Source organism: Perissodus microlepis, chromosome 4 (assembly GCF_051167445.1).
Source record: "Perissodus microlepis isolate ML-2025 ecotype Zambia chromosome 4, ASM5116744v1, whole genome shotgun sequence".
Lineage (NCBI taxonomy): Eukaryota > Metazoa > Chordata > Actinopteri > Cichliformes > Cichlidae > Perissodus > Perissodus microlepis.
In genome coordinates, this window is record NC_140464.1 from 12,733,998 (window position 1) to 12,758,467 (window position 24,470).

Consider the following 24,470-nt stretch of genomic DNA (forward strand, 5'->3'; position numbering starts at 1 on the left):
GCAGCCAAAAAAAATAAAGGTTTTGGTTTAATGATGCCTGATCATTTGAATGTGCTGTCTACCTCTACCTCAGAATTAAAGTCAAGATTATGATATACATTTTTAAACTTTGCCTCACTTCCCATTACATATTTCCGGTTATTATGGCCTACATGCATGACACCATTGCTGGGCAAACTTATATCAGGCTAGTAGGTTGAACAGCTGTGACTGCTAAGCTTCTAATTTAAGCCAGATGTCAAATTTGCATCAGTATTTTTTTTCTCCTCCTGTGAGAGGCTACATGAATGAGCAAAGTGGGAAACGAGTTCAAACGGAGTTTATCGTTGAGTTTACAGAACCTACGTGTACACGGGTGTGTGTCTGCGTCTTTACGAGAGAAGGAGATGGATGAACTTTAAATACAAGCTGGCCTCACAAGCTGTGCTTCCACAGTGTACTACACATGTGCAGCATACACCCTGGGCCATCCAGAGTCTCAGCTATTATCTGTGTCTCACACATTATACTGCTGTCCTATTATACTTGCCTACTTACAGTGTAGTTGTTTCCCTTGTGGCTTGGCTTGCCAGGTAGGCTAGCTTTTACATCCCTGCTTAGTCACAGAAACTGTGTGCACACACACACACATTGTACTTTACTCAGACTCCCCAGGCGAGCCGCACACCACTCTCCTCCCCGGGAGATTTTATATGCGGATGCAATGATGGTTGATTGTAAGGATGGAGATCTTTCAGCTGTGTTTTGTAACACAACATTTTTGCCAGCATTGCTCCTCATCTTGTAGCTTCTTCCATGGCAACGACCCTCGCATTATCCTGCTTCCATGACAACCCTTAGTGAATCTGGTTTGACCTTCACCAGTGATTCAGTGTCTCTCCATCCACCTCCATTCTCTCCATCTCTGTCTCTCGTGTTGCAAACTTCCAGTTTTTATATATATATTTTTTCTTCACCATAGCCCACATTCTGTTATTCACTTTTTTTTTTCTCTATCTCCACCTGTGTGGGTGTATCGTGGCTGCTGTTACACAAGCAGTCAATACATCTACACAAGCTGATGTCATACTTCAGGGGACAGTCTGTTCATATGCATGCACTGGAGTCCTGCAGGCATGCTTCCTTCTCTGACTCAGTGGTTTAAGCTAGCAGGCGTGTGGCTGCTTGTTGCAGAGCTGCAGGTGCAGATAAACCAGATCACCTCACAACAAAGAAACTATTGTTTTTGTCAGCCAGGGACACAGGCGAGGTTCAAGTGCGCTGGGAAATATTGATACTAGAATGACAAGTCCATGAAAGTTTATTTACCGGTGTTTTTCTGCATATCCCATACATAGGTGTGTATCTGTATCTGAGTTTATGGTGAGCAACCTGTCATGTCAGTCCTTGATAGTATGCGGATATCCTTATCAGGCTGGTTGCTCTAAACACCAAGTGTCACTAGCTGTCGTGCATGACACATGTTTTCCGTAGAAACCAATAGCGTTGCAAAACAGATTCCGATTTTTCTCATTTTTGCTTCTTTATTAATTTTAGATGCAATGCTCTGATGTTAACTGCTATTGAAAGATGCCCACGTTGCTGTTGCTGTTGCTGTTTTTATGTGATGTTGAAGTTGCCATGGTAACAATTTGTATCCCCAAAGTGTGTGTTTTCTTTCTCTCTCTCTCTCGCTTGTAAAATATGCTTTGACGTTGTACGTACTGCAGTAATGAAACTACAGATGACAGGATGATATCTTTTTGAAAATGCGTTTTTGTACCTTTCTGGCATCTTCCAAATACCCTGTTTTGCCTGTTTACTGCCACTGTACATGATGTGTGAGTGTACTTTTGTCGGCAGCAGGGTGATGGATACTCATTAGTTAATTGATCTAGCTAGTTGAAGCCACCAACAGAATGACAGAGTTTCTAAGCCTGAAGGGCTGTGATCAGGGATGAGTATCTGTAAGCTGCTTAGCAGGCCTGCTGGGAACTGACAGGATGCTTTGGCCTCCTTCTCAACCCCTGTGAGGCGCAAGATCAGCAGGCAGGTTGCAACATGAGCAAAAGGCGTTGCTGTCTAGGGCATTTGGTGATGAGCTCGTCAGGCGTTGTAGTGTCATTGATTGCAGTGAATTTAGCAAGTGATGAAGGAGGAAAAAAAATCTTGATAAGATGTCAGTTTTTTTGCTGCGCACACAGGTTTTCTGGTGATAAGCAGGTCAGCAAAATTGTAAAAGTGGAATTTTAATTCTGTCACTTTACTGTACTATAAGTCAGAATTGCTGGCAAATGCAGTAAAAAATATCCTAATAAACTACAGTATGCAGTGTTTTGTGCAATTTAATATGCATCTATATGCTGCCTCTAGATGCTGAATGGGGTTAAAAGTAGCTGTGCTAGAAAAGCGTTTCATTCACTGCACGTTATGCTACTGTTAACAATTTTCTTGCAGAATGCTGATTGCATATTGCAGTTTCCTTCCCTCACACGATGTAAACACAAAGCTCAAGTTTCGCAGCTCTGTATAAACTTTGGATTTGTGTTTTTCTTTGAACTGTCAAAGTCAGCTCTGTCGTGGTCACTTCAGTGTCACCGGTTTGCACCGCGCTTGCTGTTTGTTGCAAAGGAGACCACTCCAAAGCCTTTTGGTGCAGAATAAAAGTTTGTTCTGAAACCACTTCAGCTCGAGTAGCGATTTTTACTTATGGAGCATTTTGAGGTGGGTTGAGATGTGCTCTCCTAGGTCAGTTTTCAAAAAGAGGCTGCAACAGGAGAGGAAATAAAGTGCTTTGTCCTTATTTGATGCTTTTACAAAATGGTCGCAACATTAATGTCTGCAGAGACAGAGTAATAGCAAATTGTTTTTTACCCAGACTTTCATCTTTAACTTTTTTCCAGTCATGCTTTTAATTTCTTGGAACCTTTAATTGAAGGTTTCAATACGTAATGCTATGACAAAAAACTTCTGTTTATTTTATAAATGAAACCAAAACTAAACTCATATCTCAGTGCTGTAGCCACTTACTGAAGTTCTCAATCTCTTGTCATTAAATATAGAGCATGTAGCATGTCTGATAGATCTAAAGGGGCTTTGGAAAATATGTCTCATATTTCTGTACATGTATATCTCACACTGTCTTTACACCAGGCCTGTCTCTGTATGTTTGTATGTGTGTCCTTTGCTCAATGTTGCTCTTTGTATTCCTTTTCTTGACAATGCACTGCACATTCAGAAGAGGCAGTCTGTAGGTATATAAACATTAAAACCTCAGTAGCTGCATGACCCTACCTTATCTCTACGTTTTGGCTGTTTAACTTTACTTGTTTATTCTGTGGAGAGTTTAACCTTTCTTTTAGGTGTTTCTTTTTTTTTTTTTTTTTTTTGTTGTTGCACTATAAATTACACTGCCTAGTAATCAAAGAAAGAAAGGCACTATGTTTGATCTCCACAAGACATCAGTATTTTTACCCTTGAACAGCTAGATTTAATTTGAGCCTTTTGCTTCCCCCAGATTTTGTTTTTCACTTCATTCTCTTTTCATTTTTCCCCATCACTTGATGTTGCTTCCCTGCCTCGGTTTTCTGTTATCTTGGGCCAAAAAACAAACTTTCATAACATTCTTCATCGTCCCAGTTGCAAGTCACTTGTCCTGTATGTTTGTGTGTCTTGTATTGCTACTGCATGGGCGTTGCAAGATGGGGTCTCTCTGTTTCTTCTCTGTTGCATTCCTCGTTTAATGTCTTTCTTGTTTCAAAGTTTTTTTTGTTTTGTTTTTCTTGTGGTTCCCCGTTCTCTCTGTTTTCTGCTCATGTTGTAGAGCACTGTTCATGTGTTTCTTCTCTGTCTCCCTGTTTCTCTCTGTGTAGGGGATGTGCTGTTCCAGATGGCAGAGGTCCACAGACAGATCCAAGTGCAGCTAGAGGAGATGGTTTGTATTCTGAGCTCAAAAGGTTTCTAACTGTGCAGCTCAACACTATATGGATACAATTTAAATCTTTTAACAGTAGATCAGTATTAGTTTGGTGGTGTGGCTCTGCTCCCAAAACAATTTGCCCAGTAATGACACAAATTTTGCCCGGAGCTATTGACAGTATGGGATAAGTGATGTTAAATGAACATAAACTGGTATTGAATGAATAGGCCTGCTGAGGCTATATCATCCACATTGCTAACACAGGAGGTGGTTGGGAAAGTCGAGTGAGTTAATTGCGCAGTATGGCATTCTGGGTAATTTTCTTCTTTGCTGCATTATCCAGAAGTTACTGCTGTGCATCTAATACAGAAAAATAATAGAAAAATGTCGTTGCCCTCATTGCTGCCCTTTAGTCATTTGTTTTGGACAGTGTTTCTTAATTCTGCGTCTCTCCCAATGTATGCTATATTGCCAAAAGTTTTCACTCACGCATTCCATTCAATTCAATTCAATTCAATTCAATTCAATTCAATTCAATTCAATTTTATTTATATAGCGCCAAATCACAACAAAAGTCGCCTCAAGGCGCTTCATAGATACAGAGAAAAACCCAACAATCATATGACCCCCTATGAGCAAGCACTTTGGCGACAGTGGGAAGGAAAAACTCCCTTTTAACAGGAAGAAACCTCCGGCAGAACCAGGCTCAGGGAGGGGCGGCCATCTGCTGCGACCGGTTGGGGTGAGAGAAGGAAGACAGGATAAAAGACATGCTGTGGAAGAGAGACAGAGGTTAATAACAGATATGATTCAATGCAGAGAGGTCTATTAATACATAGTGAGTGAGAAAGGTGACTGGAAAGGAAAAACTCAATGCATCTTGGGAATCCCCCGGCAGCCTACGTCTATTGCAGCATAACTAAGGGAGGATTCAGGGTCACCTGGTCCAGCCCTAACTATATGCTTTAGCAAAAAGGAAAGTTTTAAGCCTAATCTTAAAAGTAGAGATAGTTTCTGTCTCCCGAATCCAAACTGGAAGCTGGTTCCACAGAAGAGGGGCCTGAAAACTGAAGGCTCTGCCTCCCATTCTACTTTTAAATACTCTAGGAACAACAAGTAGGCCTGCAGAGCGAGAGCGAAGTGCTCTAATAGGGTGATATGGTACTACAAGGTCATTAAGATAAGATGGGGCCTGATTATTTAAGACCTTGTATGTGAGGAGCAGGATTTTGAATTCAATTCTGGATTTAACAGGAAGCCAATGAAGGGAAGCCAAAACAGGAGAAATATGCTCTCTCCTTCTAGTCCCTGTCAGTACTCTTGCTGCAGCATTTTGGATTAGCTGAAGGCTTTTCAGTGAGTTTTTTGGACATCCTAATAATAATGAATTACAGTAGTCCAGCCTGGAAGTAATAAATGCATGAACTAGTTTTTCAGCGTCACTCTGAGACAGGATATTTCTAATTTTAGAGATGTTGCGCAAATGGAAGAAAGCAGTCTTACATATTTGTTTAATATGTGCGTTGAAGGACATGTCCTGGTCAAAAATGACTCCAAGGTTCCTCACAGCGTTACTGGAGGCCAAGGTAATGCCATCCAGAGTATGAATCTTGTTAGATACCATATTTCTAAGATTTTCTGGGCCGAGTACAATAACCTCAGTTTTATCTGAATTAAGAAGCAGAAAGTTAGCGGCCATCCAGGTCTTTATGTCTTTAAGACATTCCTGCAGTTTAACTAATTGGTGTGTGTTATCTGGCTTCATGGACAGATAGAGCTGGGTGTCATCTGCATAGCAGTGAAAATGTATGCTATGTCTTCTAATGATGCTGCCTAAGGGAAGCATGTATAATGTAAACAGAATTGGTCCTAGCACTGAACCCTGTGGAACTCCATAATTAACCTCAGTGTGTGAAGAGGACTCTCCATTTACATGCACAAATTGGAGTCTATTAGATAGATATGATACAAACCACTGCAGTGCAGTACCTGTAATACCTACAGCATGTTCTAATCGCTCTAATAGGATATTATGGTCGACAGTATCGAACGCTGCACTGAGGTCTAGCAGGACAAGCACAGAGATGAGTCCACTGTCAGAGGCCATAAGAAGATCATTTGTAACCTTCACTAAAGCTGTTTCTGTGCTGTGATGAGCTCTGAAACCTGACTGAAACTCTTCAAATAAACCATTCCTCTGCAGATGATCTGTTAGCTGTTTGACAACTACTCTTTCAAGGATTTTTGATATGAAAGGAAGGTTGGAGATTGGCCTATAATTAGCTAAGACTGCTGGGTCTAGAGATGGCTTTTTGAGTAAAGGTTTAACCACAGCCAGCTTGAAGGCCTGTGGTACATAGCCGACCATTAGAGATAGGTTGATCATATTTAAGATCGAAGAATTAATCAATGGCAGGACTTCTTTGAGCAGTTTTGTAGGAATGGGGTCTAAAAGACACGTTGATGGTTTGGAGGAAGTAATTATTGAAGTTAACTCAGAAAGATCAATTGGAGAAAAAGAGTCTAACTTAACATCAATGGTACTAAGAGTAGCTGTAGATAATATTACATCTGTGGGATGATTACTGGTAATTTTTTCTCTAATGATAAAAATGTTATTTGTGAAGAAGTTCATGAAGTCATTACTAGTTAACGTTAAAGGGATGGTTGGCTCAACAGAGCTCTGACTCTTTGTCAGCCTGGCTACAGTGCTGAAGAGAAACCTGGGGTTGTTCTTATTTTCTTCAATCAGTGATGAATAGTAAGATGTTCTGGCTTTGCGGAGGGCTTTCTTATAAAGCAGCAAACTATTTCTCCAGGCTAAATGATGATCCTCTAAATTTGTGACACGCCATTTCCTCTCCAGATTACGAGTCATCTGCTTTAGGGTACGTGTTTGAGAATTATACCACGGAGTCAGGTACTTCTGATTTGAGACCTTAGTTTTCACTGGAGCTACAGTATCCAGAGTCGTACGTAGTGAGGAGGGGAAATTATTAACAAGATAATCGACCTCTGTTGGGGTAGCGTTCAGATAGCTGCTCTGCTCTGTGTTGGTACAGGGCATTGAAGATGATAACAGTGGGTGGATTATATTCTTAAACTTAGTTACAGCGCTTTCAGAAAGACATCTACTTTGATAAAATCTACTCTCCACCGCTGTGTAATTTAAATAGATTCAGGTGTTCCAATCACTTTCATGACCACGGTGGTGTAAAATTAAGGCATACAGACTCCTTCTACATTTATTTCTGAAAGAATGGGTCACTCTCAGGAGCTCAGTAAATTCCAGCATGGTATCGTGATAGGACAACGAGTCCAGTTGGGTAATTTCCTTCCAACTAAATATTCCACTATCAACTGTTAGTAGTATTATAACAAAGGAGAAGCGATTGGAAACAACAGCAACTCAGCCACAAAGTCGTAGACCGAGGGTGAATTTTCCATGGCCGAGCAGCTGCATCCAAGCCTTACATCACCAAATGCAATGAGGTGGGATTATGGAGTGGGGGGTTGCTGTTTTTCGGAGTTGGGCACAGCCCCTTAGTATCAGTGGAGGAAACTCTTAATGCTTCAACATACCAAGACATTTTGGACAATTTCACGTTTCCAACTTGTTGGGAACAGTTTGGGGACAGCCCCTTCATGTTCCAACATGAATGTGCACCATTGTACTAAGCAAAGTCTATAAAGACATGGATGAGCCAGTTTGGTGTGAACTTGACTGGCCTGCTCAGAGCCCTGACCTCAACACAATAGAACACATTTGAGATTAATCAGAGTTGAGACTGCGACCCAGGCATTCTTGTCTAACATCGGTATCTGACCTTGCTTCTGAAAGAATGGTCATAAATTCCCATCAACACATTTCTAAACCTTGTGGAAAGCCTTCCCAGAAGAGTTAAAGGTGCTAGAGCTGCAAAAGGTGGGCCAACGTCATATTAAACCTTATGGATTAAGAATGTCTCTCACGTTCATACGTGTGTGAAGACAGACGAGCAAATACTTTTGGCATTATAGTGTATATGTGCGACTATCTGTGGGGTACCATCTTGAATCCGATTTAAGAGAGGAGCAAGAATGACCTGGGTTTAAAGTCTACCACTAATACACGGCATTATACATGATAAAATCCCAAATTTGTTGCAGTTTTAGACTTAAGACTTGTTAAACTCTTTGCCCACATTCTCATTCAAAGTAGTAAATCCCTCCACATCTTCACTTTTCAAGCATTCTCCCAGAGGCTCTTGTTATAGCCAAACGTTTTCCTGTCTAAGATTAGTTTTTTTTCCCTTTCCATTCATTATATAACATTTTCAGTCTTTTGCTGCTTCTGTCCTTTTTCTTTTGTTTTGAGTGCTACATGAATTTTTAAAGGTTTAAATGATTTGATAGCCATTGCCTTTTGGTTTATGAATATTTCAAATAGCATTCAAAATTTTTTGGAAACATTGTTGTGGTTTAAACTAATACATATATGGGATATTAGCAGAGCTTTACCTAAATTCCCATTTTTTGAACATTAAGTTAAATTGACATCACAGGACAATATTGTTTCTGTATGTTATCTCACTTACCACACAAGACCTGTCATGTTAACTTAAATCTTTTGCGTTTTTTCTCCAGCTGAAATCCTTCCACAATGAGCTCCTGTCCGAGCTCGAGAAGAAGGTGGACCTGGATGCTCGTTATTTGACTGTGAGTATTTGTACTTTGTGCTTCCAAATCCAGAGGAGAGCGCCACTTCATAAGTACACTCCATATGTGAGCTTATTTTAACAGTTCATGTAATGTGGCATCGAATTAGTTACGGCTTGATTTGACCTTAAATGGTTACAGAGATGGAGGTAAAGCTGTGTGTGTGTGTGTGTGTGTGTGTGTGTGTGTGTGTGTGTGTGTGTGTGTTTGTGTGTGTGTCTGTGTACACATGTGTGTGCATGTGTGTTCTCAACTATTTCAAAGTCTGAGACAATTAAAGGGTCTGTCTGGGAAAGGAGATGTTTTGAAATAACATAATAACATTCAAGTCTACTCACCCCATCAAGGGTAGACTGATTATAATAAACCCCTCCTGGAGTGTGTTGTGTGTAAGCGCTGTGAAGCTGGTCTACATGTGATATCTTTAGAATGAGTGGGTTGCAGCCTGAGTGTAGAGCAGTACTGCTGTGCCTTGTTTTGGGGGATGGGACGCTACCATTATTGTACGGTTTTGTTGGAAGGACCACGTTATGAGCTGCTTCAGCTCCCAGCTACTCACTCACACACACTCTTTATATAACATTGCTTTTTAATGGGGAGGGGTGGGTGTCATTTAACAGGGAGACCTATCAGTAAACTCAGATGGTGTTATATTGAGTTAATATTAAAGCCGTGAGATGTGTTAGAAACCATCTTGAATTGCTGACTCTCTTATACATCTAATATAAATTTCTCATTCTTCTGCAGTTTCAGACATTTATTTCTGGGAATTTCCCCGAGCCTTTAACAACCATCATTTAATATGGATGCCTTTCTGATCTGCTGCAGTGACAATAGTGATCACTTTACCTCAGACTTTTTGAAATAATCATCTGAAACTTTGACTGAGTTCAGAAAGACTGGAGTGTTTCCTCGGGGGGATTTTTCTCTCTTTTCTTCTATTTTGCTTGTGCTCCATGAAATACACATCAGAGTTTGGACTGAATAACACTGAATTCCAAAAAGCAAATAGAAGCAAAGAGAAGCATCTCAGTCAAATCAGCCTTCAAAACAAGGGTCAAATTCTCAACGCATACCAAAGTTCACCATCTGACCCCTCTGTTTCTAATCTGCTTTAAGCACACAAACCAGTTATCTGTCTGGAATAATACCCAATGATGGAGAGTTGTGTAGTAAACGCATGAAAGTGTACTGGCTTTAGCTTTAATTAGGGGGTGAATTTCAGCTCAACAAAGAGGATGCTTGGGATATTACTTTATATACCCTGCAGGGCAAACTTACTCAATAGTCAATTGTTCTGTTTCTACTCACTGCTATGATTTATGTGCTAAAGTGTGTTCACAATAGAGCCACAGCTCCCAGGACCTAAATTAAATGTCAATAGCAGAACAGCAAATGCTGTGTGCACTGCTCTTCTGGAAGGACTGCGGTAATGAAAGGATGGGTTATTCAGATTCGTTGTTATTGTGTTACAAACAGGATAACCTGTGCACAGACGTATTTTGGTAATTTTTCTTTTGTGAAAACATATTAAACAGAGGGACTTCTTATGTTAAACTATGTAGTAGTGGCCAAAAAAATCCCAGCCATTTTTTTAAGTGTGGTGTTGGGGAGGTCTGTGCTGTTTACAGGATTTCAGTCAAGCTCAATCCTATAGAAGTAAGCCACCCTTTTCTCAGCTATGAAATTGAAAAACCGCATGTGTCATACTGCTAGATTCCTGGTGACAACAGCGGCTTCTTTTCTGTGCCTTTTCAGAATACCTAGAATATGCTACCTGCATCTTCAGTGACTTACAGTACGCAAATGTGGGTGTTGAACCCTCATGCATGAGCTCTCCAATTTTGCCGTGTACTGAAACCACATGAGCTTTGTCACACTAGGCACTGTTTCTATAGCAACAGAGCTGGTAAAGCCTGGAAACAAAGTTGTTTTGCTCATAAATGAATAAATAAGCAAATTATATTAATCAAAGTATATTTCTGGTTTAAAAAACACTAATGAATAGCTTTTATAATTTTTACAAGCAATCATGCATTGGTTTTGTTTTGTTTTTGTTTTGTTTTTGTTTGTTTTTTTTAAACATTGTTGGATCTCACAGATTGTTGCCCATTTCACATCATGAAAATCAATTTTAACCAGGTTGAGAAAGTACTTAGTGACAGCAAATGCTTTAGGAGACACAATCGCAAGCAGTGCAGATGTTAAATCAGTCAAAAAGGACAAATAAAAAGCAATCCCAGAGCTTATAAAAGATTATGTAAATTGCATTAATTAAAAAAGACTGCTTTGGGACATTTTTAAATTATCCTATCTTGCAGCATCAGTGCCATACAAAAATAATTTTCTGGTGTATCATAAAACTGAAGCATGTTTCAGAACTCTAGCAAATTATTTCTGTGCTTTTGTGCTATGGGTGGAATCCAGAGTTTTGTTTTTTAGTTTTCTTCTGAGCTTCAAACTTGCCTGAAAACCTTTGGGAAATGGTTTTCATTCCTGTTACTTACTTGCCTCATTTATTTCTCTGCCTTTTTCTTTTTTTCTCACTCAGACTATTTAATTTGCGGCCCTGTTTTAGGAAGTCTAATTTTGTGTTGTGCACCACTTGCTGCCCCACGTAGGCTGCCCTGAAGAAATACCAGATGGAACACAAGAGCAAAGGGGAGAGTCTGGAGAAGTGCCAAGCTGAACTAAAGAAGCTGCGCAGAAAGAGCCAGGGCAGCAAGAACCCCTCCAAGTATGGAGAAAAAGAGATACAGGTGAGCCTGTTTTGAGAGTTTTTGCATGTCTTCAAACATTTGCAATTATTACAATGAAAGGGCAACATTTAAGCATGCAAAGCCCCCAAGAACAGAAATGACAAGAACAAAATTCAGAAATAACAAACCAAATCTTGAGTTTCTCAAGTCAGATGGACTGCTGTGCTTAGTTTCAGCAGGATTTCCATGAATTTGGGTGACTTATAAGACTCAAAACAGCTAGGATGCGGTGGTGATGAGGCGTTTTCCTGAGTGGGAAGGCAAATAGTGGAGGTTTGATTATGAACTGTGCACCCTTAACAATCTTTATTACATTGAGACACGTACGACAAGCACTTTGACAAGAACATGCGTGAGGAAATAACTACACTAATTCATGTACCGAGGTGTGTGCACTTTACTCAGCCAGTATTTTACAGCGCAAGGCTTTGATCAACGTTTTAATGGGGTGAGTAAAAGCACAGCCTGCAAATGCGACACAAAATAGATGACTCAATTATCAAAAATGGGCTAGATACGATGACAGAAATCTGAGGATGTTATACATCAAATGTTGATGGTTAAAAAAAAAAAAAGTCATAGCCGGATGTTATCCAAGTATACTATTTATCCAATTTTTTCTGTGTTTTAGTTGCTTAATAAAATGATTATCCTAATAATACTACAGCGTATCACAGCCTGAACTGTCTTAGCCAAGCTTTCTTGTAGTTTAAGTAATCTTCAGGAAGAGTTCACCAGGCTTCTCAAAGCTCTGCTTTGGATGTTAGCTACCTTTAGTTCCCACGCTGCTTCGATAATGGTGAGGTCCAGGCTCCTGGGAGGCCAGTCCATGTGTTCTGATAGTGTTAGTACTGATAGTCCTATCTAGTACTGATAATTAGATACTGATAGTGGTCCATTGTTTGGCTTTCTATTCAGGTATGCTTTTAAATCATTGGCAGTGTGTGTGGTAATGCTGAAAAATGACGTTGCTGGCAAAGAGATGCTTTTCAGTTGGGATTGCATGTTGGATCAAAATCTAAAATCTGGGTAGAAACTCACTGTTGTATCTCTCTCCTGACGTCCTGTGCATATGTTTAAATCAACAACTTCAGCTTTAGATTTATCACGCTATAACACTCATTTCTCATCTCTTTTATCTTGTATCAAATCGTGATTTATTTATTTTTTCCAAATTTCTTAAAGACATTACTTTCAGACACAGTTCATCTGCTATTAATATTTTTATTAACTCTGCCACTTCTTTTGCACTCCACTTGTACAGTTTCCTCAAATTTCTTAAGGTAACACTGTGCACCATGCTGGTATATGCCAATCTTTAAGCTAATAGCTCTCTAGGAATCACCTTGATGCAAAAGATGCTATTTTTTTTTATGCCTGTCAAAATGTGTTATCTTTGGCATCTTTTTGCAGATTCATCTCAAGAAATCAGAACAGATGTTCTGTGACAGGCTGCCAGTTACAAAACGCCTAAAGATACAACCTAAAATTGTTTTTTTTCCAAGATGTGTTTTACGTGTGGACAAAAAAGTGGTTCATCCCTTGATTTATGTGCCTGTTTACTCATAGGTCAAAAAAAATGAGTGCTAAAGCAGGAAATATCCAAAGAGAAATGTTTGAAATACTGACAGCCTGGAGAAATGCTGCTCAAGACCACTTTAAAAAACAGCAGAATATCTAGCTCCTTTAGAAATAAAATATAAAGGAATGATCAGTGGCTCAACGCTTTTGCACAGTACCGTGTGTCTTTTGCACAGTTATTAGAAATTCGACATTTACTTTATAACCTGCTGTGAAGTATAGATCAAATGTTTAATCATCACTTAAAAGAAAATGATTTAAAAAAACAAAGCAATCAAACTTTAAACAATGCTGACTCAGTGTTTACATGCATTATGGAAACTGGATCCACGAAGAGATCAAAGCACCGTTTGCACTCATTTCGTGATTGTTTCCATAGGAAAGCAGCATCTGTGGGAGTCCTTCAAGTGAAACGAATGTTGACGAGTTGAAAAGACTCTTTGCTGTTAGACATAACTTAATTAGTTATCTTTCATAGTTCATTATCTAGCATTTGACCACCTGCTTGACAGCAGAAAACATGCTCCTGCAAAGGCACTCCTTTTCTCATTGTCAGGCTTTATTCAAATGCTGTCTGCATGTTTATTTGTTTAGTCCTGTAGCCAGTGTCAATATCAAACTGAGAAAAATGACACAGCAGAGAATGTCAACAGTGTGATTGCTGTTCCTTCACAAGGCTGGAAACTTGAGTCTGATGGAGGGAAAAATGTCAAACTAACAGGTCAAGACTTGTAGGGTAATTACTGCGGGGTTGGTCTTTGCCGTGAAATGTGGCCGTCCATGACAGAATCAGATTGATGATTCTAGCCTCACTTAAGCATAGCACTGTTTTCCAGAGTTCTCTGGGTTTAAAAACATTCCTTTGCTTTTCAGGTTCTTGAAGAATAGGCTCCTCCTCTGTCTGATCAGTTTACATGCTATGACACGCACTTAGTCACACATCTGCCCTATCCTGTCTGGAGCAGTATGGCAGTGCTGGATTGATCTGACTGCTGTGTCACATTGAGTTTGTTCCACGGTGTCAGGCATGTCATGAAGAGACGCTGTCTGAAGTGTCATCATAAAGCATCAAAGCTCGCAGTGTGTAGCCGTCCGGTTTTGTTCAGACCACTGCTTGAATTGAGACGGATGTTTGAGGGCACTACAGCAATAAAGCTCAGCTAAGAATGGCAAGTTGCTACATGTATCTGGCTACCTAGCGTGTGCTACATAATTAGACCTGTGGTAAGGTTCCCATGGCATAATTTGATAACAGCAACTGCAACTTTCAGAAATAAAGAAGTGCAAATAGTAGTTTAATGATGTAAAATTTCAAAATATTGGTCTAAATTCCCGATATAAATGACAGGCCAACTTAGATTAATGCTTTCTGTCTTTACATTCTACTGACAGTTTAGCTTTATTATAGACTTCAGAGTTGTAATAGGATTGCAAAAGACCCCTGGGGGCATCAATCCATCTTTTTTTTCTTAATGGCTGTGCAAGAGGAAAGTAGTTGCCACAGTAGTTGGGCAAATAAACTGACTAATATCACAGAGCTACTACCCAAAAAGCAAAAAATACACCTTTTGCTTATTGGGCATAGAGAAGTGAAGCTCTTCTTCTGAGTTTGTATGACCGGAAAAGCTCTGGACCTACAATGTTCAGTCAGTTAGCAGAAAAAAGCAAAAATCAATCTCCCTTTCTCATTTTCAGCCCGCTCACTCTCCCTGATCATATCATGTCTGTGGGCGTGTGAGAGAAAAGTCAACTCGTTTGTGCCTGAGCCCCGCAGGGAAGACGACACACAGAGAGGGAAAGAGCCCTGCACTCCCACAAGACCTGCGCTGCACAATGACAACCATCCACCTAGAAAGAGATAGAAAGTGACCGGCTGCAGATATAAAGTCTGCAGCTTACTTTGTGCAGATAGAAAATGGTTCTTTCTCCAGCAACTGAGAAAGCACAACTAAAAGTTGCTAAGATGCACTCACCATTTGCTTCTCCTAGGCCACATTTCTGTTATTTTAGCAGATGAGAGTCAAAAAGATTTCCTTTTTTTCGTGGCCTCTCTTTTCATTAAAAAGTAAAGTATGTCTGAACAGTCTGGCAACAGACACCGGCAAACTTATTGATCGTCTTCCTCTCCTCTCACTCCACTGTCTCTCCCGCTTCGGTATATGTCCCTTTGTATTTCCTCCCCTCCTCATTCTCTCTTGCCTTCAGTGGTCAAAGCCTGCTAGAATACTAATCAGTTCATTATGTAGTTCATTGGAGAGGACAAAGGTACTATAGAAAGGTGTTTCATCTAGATAAACTCCTTTGCTCTGTAGAGGCTGTTAATAAGAGCCCAGACAGTCACAGACAGACGAGTTCATGATTAAGAATTAATATCATTAGATGTTTGATAAGCTCTGGGCTTCTTCAGCTCTGTGTCATTAAAAAAAATGAAAAGTGATCCTAACCTGGAATTGTGGGTACATTCAATCACATTCATGCACAGCTCGAAAAAGGCACAAGATATGAGCTTTGACAAAGACACTGTAATGTGTAGTTTCCTTCTGTCGTGCCCTGAAGCATTACAATACAGTTCTTGAATCCGAAGAGTACTGATGAGGAAGGAACAGAAGAGCAGACCTAAGCAGCTCTGAGCTGTGCAATGAGATGCTCTCGAATCCCCACAGGAATAAACGGAGTATAAACAGTTTTGATGTTTTGAATCTTATAGTTTTCTTCACTTTTTGAAGGATGTGAACGCTCCTCCCTCCACGTTGCGTGCAATTATGGAAAGCCCTGTTGGTACACAGTGTAACAGAGTGCATAATGCCACATGCAGTTTTTTGCTGTCTTATTAGGATTTCGTCCTGAATATGTCAGTGTAAAGAGGCATAAAAAGAGAGAGGCAGATATGCTAATCCAGTGAACTCTGAATGTAAGAACTGCACTAACTTGTAGCAGGTTCCATTCATGTTCATAACCTTTGCAAAACAAGTCATTCGATCTATGATGTAGCCTGAGGTCCCTAAGTTATAATAGTGGCTGGTGTTTGCTTAGGCTTTTTCTTACTGCATCATTGTCTTGGGTTACTTTGGTGACCTTTTTGAATGACTGAGAATTTGGGGCTTGTGAATTTGAAAAGTGGAGAGGGCACACTGGTTGAGCTGCTCCTATTAGCTCTGCTTAGAAGTGCTAGAAAGGCTAGCAGACTGTGAGTCACAGGCTGCAGAAACAAAAAAGGGTCACTCCAACAGAGAAATGAGAAGAAGAGGAGGAGCAGATCTTTAAATGGTCATTTTGTGGCTTCCCTGATATAACTGAAGACCCATTTACACATTTTAGCAAGCTGAATTGTCCACCTTTGGGGCGGATGTGTGACATATTTCTCTCTTGCTTTCTGCCTCCTCTCTTTATTCTCTCTGCAATGTAGACTATGACTCATACCAAAACAAAATTGCAGTCTTTAATAAGAAAGCAACAGGTGGGAGCAGGAATGCCCCAAATTAAAATGTAGTAAAAAAAAAAAGAAAAGAAATAAAGAGCTCTCAGTAGACTAAAATATGTGCATCATTCTTCCATCCTTCTCTTTCCTGATTTGCAACTTGGCTCCATTGAATTGTGTAATGGTGCAGGTGAATTTCTTCCTGTGACAAAAGGCTGGAATTCAAAATGTGGTGAGCACTGTTTGCTCACAGGAAGACGGTCCCGGGTTCAAATCCACCGGCCGTCTGGGACCTTTTTCTGTCGAATTTGCATGTTCTTCCTGTGCCTGTGTGGGTTCTCTCCAGGTACGCCGGCTTCCTCCCACAATCGAAAGCCATGCATGTTAGGTTAATTATAAATTGGCGGTAGGTGTGAACCTGAGTGTGAATGGTTGTTTGTCTTCCTGTGTTAGCCCTGAGACAGACTGGCAACCTGTCCAGGGGTTCCCCGCTTCTAAGTGGGGTACTGGCTACAGTCCCACACCTCTCCCCTTGTGACCCTGAATTAGATAAGCAAACGAATAGCTGGACGCATCTTTTTCAAAATGTTTGTGTTCACTATCATTTAGCCACTTTAAATATTCCTACATGCATGGAATCAGTGTTGTGTTGACTGCTGGCAGTGGGGAAGTAGTGTGCTCTGGTGGTTACTCAATGAAATGCAGTACATCGGCGCTGCGTGGTCTCACCATGGGATCTTAGATTTGCCTACGGGGAGGAATTTGATCAACTTCATCAGTCTTAATGGGCCACAATGTGGAACCCTCGAACTTCTATTTTAATTAAGAACACTGAACTTAGGACCTATTAATCACACTGAGATGCCAACAGCAGCATAAGTTATGAACTATTTTTCTCTTTTCAGCCAGTAAGATTCAGATACCCAGGAATCATGTTTCATGCAGACTTGTGGCTTTACTATGCAGTGGTTTACACCTTCGCCGAACAAGAGAAAGATCCAAGTTCAGTGCTGAAAGATGACAGGTTGCACCAGAAGGTCATTCGAAGCAGACCTAAAGTAACCTCTGCGGTGACCCCTTATGTTAAGGAAGCAGCCGAATTTAGCTAATATTTGATTCAGACTAATCCAAACTTTACTTTTTAAGAATATTTATCATAAACCTGCCGGGACTACAGATTAAAATTTGCATGTATGGCTAAATTTCTTAAATTCCTTTGATGGATTTAAGTGCTCATGTAAATAATGTGCATTGTCGATATCTTATTCTTGCAACAGTGTATTTATGTTTAACATAGATGACCTGAATGAAGTATATTTACAGAGCATTCAACCAAAAGAAACCCCAGTTTTCACTCTAGTTAAAAATCAATGCAAGTAAATATAACACACTCTTCTAGGTCAGTATTTATTAGCAGATGGTACAGTATTAAAGCCATGAAAGTTGACTCAATTGACCTACTTTTAGAATAGTCTGCAAAACTCTTAGCTACTTGAATGCAAACTCAATGCATTGTAAATGCACTTTGGAAGAACGTGGTCACAAAAACACCTAAATGCCATTTCATCTTGGAAAAAAAAGACCCCCTATAGCTTCTCGCCACTTACTGACCCTTCGATGCGCGTGCATGTCTGTGTGCTGTCCCCGCTGACATTTCCCATTTTACAGAATTCATGTTTAGACAAACTTAAAGTTTGGGATCGCTCCCTCCTGCTGTTTTAACATTACTCACTCTTGTACAGACATTAACACACCTGTTATTTGTTATTGTCCAATATGTAAAATGGATTAGTGGGTCTTTGTGAGCAGTTCCTCCTCCACACTGCGGGATCTTCAGTCATAATTGCTGTGCCTCGATAGCACTCGGCAGGGAAAATCTTGCCAGAGAAAGTTACTGAGTAAGGCTCTCTCCTTGCACAACTATTACTGCCAAGGTGCACTTAACCCCTAATTGCTCCAGTGGAGCTGTGAAGTGATTGACAGTACAAGATTGTGCAGCACTGAGCAGCTCCTTGGTGTGAATATGTGTAATTGCATGAATGTGAAGTAGGGTGTTATTTTGAAAAAAAAAAAAAAGTACTTAGGTGTTAGCCAGCTGCAAGGACCCCTTTCTAGTCAGATCTTCCGTCCACTGGCCTTACTTATTAAATGTGAAATCTGTCTTTTTACTTTTTTTTTCTTTAATTACAATACCTATGAAGCATCTGTACTTCACAGTGTACCAATAACCAGAACTTCTTTCCTGGCTGTCTCAGCAGTAGAATTTTTAGCAGCAATAATGAAAGGTCTTCTTATTTTTTTTTTTTTTTTTGGATAAACATCTTTGGGAATCTTTCTACAAATCTGCAGATGCAATCATGATGTCCTGCTCAGTAATTGTCCTGTCCATTGTGTTTTCTCCTTCAGTATGTGGAGACAATCAGCAGCAAGCAGACTGAGTTGGACACCTTCATTGCTGATGGATACAAGACGGCCTTGTCTGAGGAGCGCCGCAGGTACTGCTTCCTAGTCGACCGTCAGTGTGCTGTGGCTAAGAACAGCAGCGCCTACCATGGCAAGGTAAGATCACTAAATTATCATACCGTTCTGGGTGGAGACTACGGTCTCGTTCCAGATACTTTAACTATCTTCCACAGTCATACTTTAATTGGTAATTCTAAATTGACCGTTGATATGAATGCAAGCCTGAATTGATGTTTGTCTGTCTGCAAACGTCTGTCTACCTTTCTACTTATGACAGCTCCCACTGGTGACCCCAAATAGGATAAATGGTTAAGACAATATTTTATACCTGTATGGTTAGTATTTCCTGTAATAATTTGTTCAGTTATCAAGCGTTTGTAGGCAAGGCTCAGCTCCATGTGGAGCCTAGCCTGTTTTCAGTAGCTGTATTAATTTAGATAATTTGAAACATGTTGTCTGTATTATCTGGTCAAAAAGGGATGTGTGCAGAGCTTTTAAAGTCAGTTTAAACAACTACTCCCCATCTGTTATCTCAGAGTCATTTTAAGTTTATGAACCACTGTTGTATATATAATTCAGTTGCATTTGTTTTGACCACTCAAAGGGGCCTCTTTGGTTTTAAAAAATTGATTATCATCGTAGACGGTGCCAAGCTGACAGGTATATTTGAAGCTGTAATCCATCAGTGCACCTGCATGCATCTGGTTGCCTTTTTCTATGTGGAGAACGGCTTCGCTTTTTCAGTTTATTAAAGGCTAATAGGAAAAGACTTTAAAAAGCCAAATCTTGAGTAAGACGGATTGAAATAAATTGCACACAGCCTTTTGCCCGTATTGTTTACAACAGCAGTCACTAGAAAATTTTTAACTGCTTGTTATTTTTCACATTGGTGCTGACATTTGAAGCAAAGAACCTTTGAATCCAAGCAAATATCCCCTCATAGCATACAATCAAAGGTAGTGGAGAGTTGTTATAGAAGGATTTAGTCAGTTTATATATTTATGGTGTGTGTGTGTGTTTGTCGGTGTGTGTTTCTGTGAGCTTGTGTGAACTGCAAATACAAGCCTATCCATTTTTCAAGGATATCAAATTCATGTGTAATGGAGTACATCTGTCTCCAGGGAATACTGGTGGGTGTAAACTGTCAGCCTGAAGATGTGGCTGGAGGAGGTGTGTGTGTGTGTGTGTGCGTGCGTGCACGTGCCAGCTATCCTCCTGCTGCTTTTTTTCCCCATCATGGAGTCTAGTCATTAATCAGGATGGGAGTGTGCGTGAGAAGAATTCACCTTCAGCAAACTGAAGAACCCTCTCCCAGAGGGTTTCTAGTGTGTGTTTGCCTGTGTGTAACACAAAGAAAAAAAAGAGATGATGTGAGCTGCAGACTGGTCAATACACAGTGACAAAATACAGTTTGTGCATGCATGTGTGTGTGTAGGTACCATACAGACATACAAACGTGATCTTGGTTTAACTGTACAGTATTTTGGTAGTTTTAAAAAAGAACAGCCGTGTCCACGGGCTGTGAGATGTTGCAGTGGGCAGCTTGGTTGTATGTTAGCCTGCCTCACCCACGCAGCACATTATCAAAGCTGCACTGAGGGCAGTGGTCAAGGATGCTCTGCAAGGAAATATCTTTGAGGACTTGACTTGTTTTTTTTTGTTTTTTGTTTTGTTTTGTGTTTTTTTTTTTAAGGGGGGGGGGGCTGCTTAGCTGAGTGCTTTTTCTCTGGTGACACTGCAGCCACAACAGTATCTCTGCTTTTAACATAAATGTGTTTTTTCTGGTTTCCCCAAATCACTTCCTTTTTCCTTTCAGGGTAAAGACCTTCTGACCCAGAAGATCCCAGTGTGGCAACAGGCCTGCTCAGACCCAAACAAGCTGCCGGAGAGGGCCATGCTCCTGGCCCAGCAGATGGGCTCTGCTGCCCTTGGGGGTGCAAGTCCTCTGCATACCTCCAAATCCAATCTGGTCATTTCAGACCCCATTCCTGGGGCACAGCCACTTCCTGTGCCCCCAGAGTTGGCTGTCTTTATGGGTAGTGGCCTTGGACACCCAGCGGTAAGTTTAGAAAATATTTATTTATGTTAATAAGTGAGTTGCTGTTTATTATGTTAGTTAATAGCATTGATTTTCTGCTTGGAAACCTATGAGTCCTTGCATTCCTGTAAAGGCTTTGGCATGCACACCCACACCAGCATTGTTCAGACAAAGAATATTCCAGTGACAAAGGCCTAGAAGAGCACACGGACCAACCCAAATTTTTTATCTGGTTTCCAATCTCCCCAGAACCCCTACAACCCACAGGACTCAAAGGGTCTTCTGCCCCAGTGCTTGATCCCACAGTGCACTTCCGCAGATAGTGATCCTTATATTACTTCTGTAATTTAATTCTCAAATATGATGTTAAAGATTTAAGATTCCTGGCATTTTACACATACTTTAGGCTTGTTTTTATAGAGAAAATGAAATTATTTAACTGGAGTTTCTTCACTCCATTTCCTCAAGGCCACCACTGAGTAAGAGCTAGCACTGCTCTCCTTATGTCGGCTCGTGTGCTTTTGGCCCTCCATAAGGAAGCAAATCAAACAAACATTTCTCTTTAAAGATGGCACTCAAGTTAATGAGCTGTTAAGTCTTCATTTCATGCAGTGCAGCAACAAAGTAAACTTAGATGACCTTACTAGACTTAATCAGTCACTTTGAAATGTATTTTGTAGGTCTACAGCTCCAGTGCTATTCCGTATATACCAAACTTCATCTTAATCCAAAAAATTAGGATGAACTGCCGCTACAGCATTCCACACTGTAAGCCTTTTTTACTGTTCTTAGTGAATCTATGCTTGTTTATTTCAGAGACTGATGGGTCCCGATGGCATGTCCATGGTCAATGGGACAACGGGAGTCCAAGGAGAGGAATACTGGGCAGAAGAAGCAGCAATGTCTATTTCCCAAGTTAGGCCTTCATCCCCTTCAACCCAGGCACAGGTACAGTCCCAGGTCCAGCCCCAGAGACAGGTCAGCGACGTCTACTCCAATACCCTACCTGTCCGCAGGCCTGCCCCCGCCAAGAATAAAAACCCAGTGGGTAAGATGTTATCCAAATACTACAAAACTGTCGAAAGAGGAAAACGGGCAGAATGTTTGAACCTCTTCCTTCATTGAGGAGCATAAAACTTATCATTGCAAGTATTTTTTCAATAACGATGAAACATTACCTTCCAACCTGAATATGGAGTTAAAAAAAGAAAAGGTGAAGTTTGCTTTAAAATGTTGATAATATGATCATATGCAAGATTTCAGTTAAGTACAGAATTGTATAACAAAAGCTGCTAATGTTGTTATATCTGACTGTTGACTGATTCTTCCATGAGTTTGTTCAGCTCAAGTCATTCCAGTAGTCTGATGTTAATCATGTTGCTCACATATATCCGCTTTCAAACCCAACAGGAGAGACACGAACCCTGCCTAGATCCAGTTCGATGGCGGCAGGACTGGAAAAGAACGGGCGCTCCCGTGTCCAGGCCATCTTTTCCCACGCTGCAGGTGACAACAGCACCCTGCTTAGTTTCTCCGAGGGAGATGTCATCACCCTGCTAGTGCCTGAAGCGCGTGATGGCTGGCACTATGGGGAGAATGAGAAAAACAAGATGTAAGTAATGTGTAATTTATTCTGTTTTGCCCGAATCCAAACTGTAAAATAAGCTAAATGTTTGTCGATTAGGAGCAGCCCATAGTCACATGTACATTTAACAAACTCTGCACTTTTAACAGGCGTGGCTGGTTCCCGTTCTCCTACACACGCGTGCTTCCTGACAGTGACAGTGAGAAGCTCAGAGTGAAGTATGCAGGATAAACACTGCCACACTTAATAATTCTGAATGAGACCAAGTCTGAGGCCATTGTTTTCTTACCCCTCCAGCCTGCACCATGGGAAAAGTAGCAGTACAGGGAACTTGTTGGAGAATGATGCATCAGTGCCCACACCGGACTACGGCCTGACTGCCCGACTGCTGGCACAAAGCCTAGCACAGCCCCGCCCACGCCCCTACAGCATGGCAGGCTTTGGCACACAGGTACTGTAACATGTCGCTGTACTTTTTAGTGAACAGTACCATTTCTGCACTTGTTACTTGCTAAATTAATTTGTAGCTCCCACCTGAGTTTGTCTTATGTTGCGTAATTAAATGAGTAATCCTCCAGTAAGTGAAAATCAGACTTTTGCTCACTTTCTGCTGCCATCTAGTGTTTGTATTTAAATACAGCAGATGATTCAGTAGTGGGTCTATGAGCACACAATGACTGCTTAACACTTGTTTTTTCAGCCTGCTATTGAGGATTATGATGGTCGCTTTGCCACAAGGTAAGTGCCTTTTTTGCCCTACCTACTAAGTATTGATCGATAATGTATGACTGCTACTGCCATCTGAAACACTTGACACTCGAGACAGCAAGGCAACTGCTGAACATGCACATATCCCAATTTAAATGTAGCATACTTTCACTGCTTTCTAAACAGATAAAATTTATTTTACTGAGGAAAAATAACCTACTAGTACTGGGGTCATCACAAAGTCAGTATGGATCGAAGTGTGATGCCTGAGTTAGTGGTAATTAAGCTCAATTGTTCTGTAAATGTATTTTTTTATTATTTATTATAAATCTGCTTTTATTACTATTTTTAATTTATTTAGTGTGTTTTTGATTTTTTTTTATGTGCAGGAGTGTTTTTATTTACTTATTTATCTATTTTATACTATTATTTTATTTTATTTATTTATTTTTTGCCAATAATCCCAAAGACAGTAGTTCACTACTGATTTCAAACTGAAAAAAAGAGATAAATAGATAAATTTGGCCTTCTTTTTTTTTTTTTTTGACACAACTTTGACAGTAAGCCACTGATCTCTTCATCCACTAATTGTTTCTAAACTAACGAGAACACTTGGACTCAAGCAAAAGTTCTGCTTTGCCATAGAATTTAAAATTTTCAACTTTGCCATACTGTATGTATGCAGTGTTTGCTTTAAATATTATTTCTTGTGTCGTCTTTATCCTTTCCTCTTTGCTCTTCTTTACTTTTTAAGTAGCTTGTTAAAGTTGAGCAGGGTCAGTATCAGTGTATTGACAGAGTGATTTTTTTGATCCATTGTGTTTTAACTCTAAACAAGTCCTTGCTGACTCGTCAGGGTAATGTGAGGTTGAGGTTCAGAATTATGCTGTGCCTGTTTCTGTCCGATCAGGGAGTGCATCTTTGCGTATATACCTGTCTGTAAATGTGTGTACGTGTGAGAGTGGGAGAGAGGAGAAATGTCCTGGTGTGTATGTGCATTTGTACTGGTGTTTGGTGGATTACATGTTGTGACAGTAGACATCACGCTGACTTCATCTCAGTCATCGCTGCTTGTCAGCCTGGGGCTTTGGGCACCAGTGTCAAGATGTTTTACATACTCCTGTCTGCTCTAAATGTGTGTGTATTTTTCTTTCTGTATCAGTATTTTGAGACAACTCTGTCCTGAAGGGTGTATTCACCCCAACAGACTAATACTGCATCCCTCCAGCTAAGGAGATGACTTGATGATTTTCTCATCAACAGCAACATATTGGGTTTGTCTGTTTTTCAAAGACTGGTCGAGTCAAACACAATCAAAATAT

At 40.4% G+C, this 24,470-nt stretch overlaps 1 protein-coding gene across 7 annotated transcripts in view; it reads left to right on the plus strand.

Annotated features, from left to right (window-relative positions):
* The window catches only part of LOC146388476 (BAR/IMD domain-containing adapter protein 2-like), a 54,685-nt gene that overhangs the window by 25,761 nt on the left and 4,454 nt on the right, over positions 1-24,470 (plus strand). For all 7 annotated transcript variants that reach the window (XR_014800045.1, XM_084925820.1, XM_084925816.1 and 4 more), the window contains exons 4-13: positions 3,852-3,913; positions 8,525-8,596; positions 11,218-11,355; positions 18,761-18,913; positions 20,634-20,876; positions 21,672-21,903; positions 22,266-22,467; positions 22,590-22,658; positions 22,738-22,891; positions 23,141-23,178. Coding sequence is in view for 6 of the 7 variants with exons in the window: in XM_084925820.1 (XP_084781946.1) it covers positions 3,852-3,913; positions 8,525-8,596; positions 11,218-11,355; positions 18,761-18,913; positions 20,634-20,876; positions 21,672-21,903; positions 22,266-22,467; positions 22,590-22,658; positions 22,738-22,891; positions 23,141-23,178 (1,363 nt within the window). In the remaining variant the exon portion in view is untranslated. The remainder of the gene's footprint in view (positions 1-3,851; positions 3,914-8,524; positions 8,597-11,217; positions 11,356-18,760; positions 18,914-20,633; positions 20,877-21,671; positions 21,904-22,265; positions 22,468-22,589; positions 22,659-22,737; positions 22,892-23,140; positions 23,179-24,470) is intronic.